At 32.6% G+C, this 5,468-nt stretch overlaps 1 protein-coding gene across 1 annotated transcript; it reads right to left on the minus strand.

Moving 5' to 3' along the window:
- Positions 1-1,402: 1,402 nt before the first annotated feature.
- On the minus strand, positions 1,403-5,177 carry LOC149487649 (uncharacterized). The gene is made up of 4 exons (XM_089696207.1): positions 5,021-5,177; positions 4,553-4,641; positions 3,345-3,602; positions 1,403-2,023 (listed from the first exon to the last, which is right to left on the minus strand). The coding sequence occupies exons 1-4, from the start codon at positions 5,033-5,035 to the stop codon at positions 1,801-1,803; spliced, it is 585 nt and encodes a 194-aa protein (XP_089552333.1). The 5' UTR covers positions 5,036-5,177; the 3' UTR covers positions 1,403-1,800.
- Between the last annotated feature and the right edge of the window lie 291 nt (positions 5,178-5,468).

Raw genomic sequence — 5,468 nt, forward strand, 5'->3', positions numbered from 1 at the left:
ATACATATATTCTGTAATCCAGTTGATTTTATAGGTTGGATTAAGTGTCTTAATAGAGTAGGAAATGGTTTTGCAAATCAGTTTAGTGACGAAAATCCGTATTTAAAACAAAGATGTTTAGCGATTTTAAACTAGTTCTATATAATAACGTGTTCAAAAATGTTTCTTTTTTTTTATATAGTTAGAAACTGAATTCGATAATCTATATCTGATCAAATTATTCATACTCGGGCATGTTAAACATTAGTCATGGTAATGTAGTTTAAATATTTCACTATAAATTGGCCAAGGATTGAATTTTAAACTAAAAATTAATTATACCACATAAAAAAGTCTCGTCTTTACCAATCTGTTCAGAATGCTAATTGTTTAAACACAACACATTTCAATAAAAATAAAATGGCATCCATGAAGGTGTTTTAAACTAGAATTTTATTGTAATAGAATTAACATACTATAATATTATGTCGAAAGATTTTAGAGTCCGCGTAACAAAGTAGCAATAACAACTTACTGGTCTGATACGGTAATCGAACCCTGCTCATTTGCATTTGGATACCATTAATGTCTTATAAAATTAACGAATGTACTCACAACCTTTACGCCCGTATGAAAATATTTGGAAAGTCGTTGCACCCGGGCAGTCAACACGACATATCGTCTTGATAGAATGTTAAGGGGTTTGAAGGGGTTGGCGGGTTAGTTCTATTTGGCAGTGGCATATGTAGTTGAAGAAATAATCGGAATGCAAGCACTGCGCAGTGCAGCATCCGCGTGTGATCGCACTGCGTCGGTCAAACCGGCGCCGACTACTTGGCAATGGTCTCCACTAACCTAGCGTAGTAAAAGCCTTCATAAGCTGGAGCCAAAACAATTTCAACGAAATTCTTGCCAGTGCCCTAGTACGCATGGTTTTACGATCTTGCGCTGCTCAATGGCTCTCGTTTATTTTCGGCTAAGAGCTTTTAATATTTAAATGCATATTGCATGTTCTGTTATCACGAAATTGGATTGAATCAGCACATACATTTTGTGCGTTAGAATATTATAGAAAATCATGTGGTTTGTAAGTAGCTTCAAAAAAGTACAACATTCATCTATGTGAGTTTATTTTTAAATCTAATGTTTATTGTGTTATACTCTATTTTGAACTGTTTCTGTTATTTTTTGTCTCCAAACTTAACTTCTTCAGCCTCGATTAACAAAATTTGATGAGAGACATTAAAAAGTTACGAGGTACGGTTTATACTGCACAAACTTTTTTATGCATAAACACGTTGTTACTGGTTACACAAAAATGTTTATGGGCCAATATTTTATGTAAATAAAGGGAGAGAATAAAATACGATTATCGGCCAATAAAAGTTCAATAACATTTATAGGTTTTTAAAGAAATAAAAACTTTTAGTATGGAAATATAAATTTATTATCACATTTCATAAATAAGTATCTAAATCCGAAACATCTAAGGCCTTACATCTAAAATATAAATTATATTAAATCTAACCAGACAAAAAGCTTTCCTCCATCGAGGAACATCATAATATCGTGACAGGAATTTGTACTAAATTTAGAAAAACAAAATAATTCATGATTTACAATTTTAAATTATAAATAATGTTCATGAATAATTTGTTCAGAATTGACTTCATAGAAATGTCACATTCGTGAGGTACGTGACATTGCTTTTAATTTCAATTGATGCGTGAAGTTGAGTTAACACGGTCTACTTATTTGAAAATACTGATACATGTAGTGAGGAAAGTATTAGGTTTACATTTTTGGTGCTTAGGTATTGATTTAGTTGACTTTTTCTAGCACCCATTTGCCAGAGTACGGAGTTTCTAGCCTCTTCACTTTGGGACGGAAACCGTTCTCGTCGGCGGTGTAGTCAACTCTGTACATGAAACCGTCAGGCCCGATGTATTCGTAGAAACCTTTTGATGCGATTCCTTCGTCGATCGTGTTGGGGTTCTTCAAAATCGCGTTCTCTTTAGCGCGGATTTTGTTCTCAGTTTCGAAACTGTAAATAAAAGAAGAAAAATAAGCTAACTGATAGACATCTATTAATGCTCGAGACGAAACATAACAGAAATTCCTTTAAACGAGTTCTCGCATACATGGCTACAGCTGTTGATGTAAAGTTCAGTGTTATATCATACGTTACATTGTTAATCAAATATGAATGATACTCTGGCGTGTGAATATCAATAAGTGTGTCGTAAATGAATATAAATGATTTGAACTGTGACCGCCACAGCCGATACGAGCGCCGAATTCTACAGTCGGTCAAGGACACCGGTTGACGAAGCGAGAAAATTATCAAAGCTTTAATATTTACGGGGATAGAGTTGCATTTCCGGGTGCATAATAAAGTAATTAAAATAAATGTGTTTTGTTAATTATCATCATAACTTGCACGGTTAATAACTTATTTGCATATGACTAAGTACATTCCTGGCGAGGAGATTTAATACACTGCCGGATTAATATTTCTGCTACTGTTGTTCATGTCACCTAATGATTTGTATGAGACTGAACAGCGTCTAGACAAATTAACATAACGGAGTATTTAGCTATAGTGCCTTATGCAAATATCCAAACCTACAAGATAAGCTCGGCATTCAACCAAGGATGGTATTGTTTAGAAATCTAAAATATATTACATACATTAATGACCTGTAAATGCTAATGTAATTTTGCTATAGGAGCATCTTATCAATCTACAGAATGCCATCATTTTTTATGTTATAAGGAAATCATAAATTAATCCAGTTTTGATATGTATATTAATATTTTATTAATGACCTCTTAAGATGAACGAGCTATGCGGAAATATAACTCGCCAGTGGTTGCAATTTTAAGGAAAATATATCACGAGTCGAAATTATCGAAAAATTGTGTCAACTTGAACATACGATTTTATAAAACAATACTTCGTAAAATACGTACCGAATGTAACAGCTGCTTCTACGTTATAACAAAAATATTTTTAAAAGCGCGGAAATTTATTAAATTGTATTTTGCACTAAGAACTATTTCCCACTAATTCCATACAAAATGTGTATTTAATGCTTTGTTTCGTATTTTTGTTGTATGTGCTAGTGATATTTTGAATTTTTAACAGTTTTACGAATAGCATTTTCAATAAAGCTAAGTGCTACGAATTTAAGCGAATGTAATGTGTATTTTAGGTAACTTTTAAATGAATGTGAATGGTATGTCGAGTTTATTAAAAATGTTAGGATTATTTTCAAGTCTCTAGTGGTCTATTATTTATGATGAAAATCGAACAAATATTAATTATATTTTACTTTTCGTTATTTTACGTATAAAATACTTACTTGAAGTCGTATTTGTCCTCTTTGTAGTTGTGTTTCTGGCTGATGATCTTGATTCCATTGTTCTTATAGTAGCCGTCCTTATAGAAGGGGATATCCTTAGGCGGCGTTAGAACAAGTCGGTAGGTATCCTGGGTCGCTTCGCTGACATAAGGCTCGTACATATGAGCGTATGGGCCATAACCACCGTCGTACGGGTTGTCTATGTGTATGTATGGATTTGGTATGTGGATGTATTTACCTTCGTTGGTAGGTATGTACCTGGGGAGAGAGATTGAATTAGAAATTAAAAAACTATTAGGTACCTACAATGCTTAAGTTTTTGAATATATATTTCGTGTAAGTTGGCTTTATTTTTATATATTTTAAACGTTGATATGAAAATAAATAACTACATCGAAAAACTTTCAGAAATATTTTTTCTAGGTCGCAAAGCTTTTGTTATTGGATTTCAAAAATTATTAGTAATAGAGTCGAATTATTTACACTAAATAAATAAAAATCACAGCTGCTTGAGTGTGGCCGCTAAATCTCTCTCAGACAAAAATTATTAAAAGTGAAATGTTCGAGCTTTTGAAAGCTTTAAATATTTTCTAGCCTCATTAAATTATAAAGATATAACATTAAAACAAAACAATATACTCAGAAAATAATAAAAAAAAAATAATCCGAGATATTTGATCGCTTTAGATATGCCCTTTAGATCCAAGTGGAAATATCTCTAAGAAATCCAAGGAGAAGAGACAAAAAGATATCAAGACATATTTTTTCGGTAAGCTCCATTCCCTGGCAGCTGCTATCTGATCTTAACACCTATTTCTAGAAATATATTAGATTATACTTTTTACCGTAACCGTTTGTTCACGGAATATTGTTTTAGGAAGAAAATTGTATCTTTTATTTTTATTAAAACCGATATCAAAGGGATCGTAATTTTATACAAAGTGGCACTCGGTATTCTACGTTTGTTTTATAATAGTACTAGCGGTCCGCCCCGGCTTCGCCCGTGGTTCCTACATGTTTAAACTATCCTATCTCTCAAGTTGGATCGAACTGCACATGGTGTGCGAATTTTATTATAATCGGTTAAGTGGTTTAGGAGTCCATTGAGGACAAACATTGTAACACGAGATTTATATATATATATTAAGATTAGAGGTATTACATGTAAAATACCAGCATTTACATATAGAATGATGACATTTACTTACTTGCCACTGTCTCCATATTTATAAGGATTCCATCTGCCGTCTTCGATAGGCGAGCCGAAGGCTGCTACGGCGCAGAATGCGAAAACACACTGCAATTATTAGAAACAATATATGATTTAAGAGTCAATTAAAGAAGACTAATGAATAGTCTAATATTAGCTAAGTGATAAAGTTTAACATTTGTTTGGATTTTTTAACGATAGGTGTGGAATAAATTTTTTTATACATTTTTAAAATATTTTAAAAATATAATTATTTTACATTATGGAGTTCATTATTATTATAAAATAAAATAGACCTTAAAATAGATATTAAAATATATCTAAAAAATATTCAAAAGAGAATTTATTTTATTCATCAAACAATAAGAATATTAAGTTACGAAAAATATTTTGTAAATACTAAGTATAACTTAAAACGAGTATATAAAACAAAATAGTTTTCTGTGAATACAAAAAAATATATTACCACTAGCGAAATCATCCTGTAGGTACGCACTAAATATTATTTCCAAAAAATCACTAAAACGGTTACAGTTCAAAGGTTCACTCGTGCACTGCAACGGTTGCGATCACTAGCGGAAATCTATCCAACTCGTGTGTACACTCCTTAGAGAATATCAAATCATTGTGTTGATTTCGAAATCGACGCTTCGCTTTTATACATTGGCAACATCAACTCATCTTCGGCGGAAAGCTCGCGCGTGTGACAACGTCACTACAGCTACGTAACGCACACATGTGCACGGCCTACGTATTTTTTATCATCCCGCATACCGTGCGCATACCATTGCCGGTCACTTATTTTATTGGGGTAACTGGGAAATCCGCTGTCGTATCGATAATTCTAGAAATGGAATTCACCAAAATAGGTAGGTAACTTAATTTCTAACTTTTTTCGTGAATTCGAGTTATGA

This window comes from Colias philodice, chromosome 6 (assembly GCF_061535455.1).
Source record: "Colias philodice isolate Cphi_HAF_F1 chromosome 6, ilColPhil1 Martin Lab GWU primary, whole genome shotgun sequence".
NCBI lineage: Eukaryota > Metazoa > Arthropoda > Insecta > Lepidoptera > Pieridae > Colias > Colias philodice.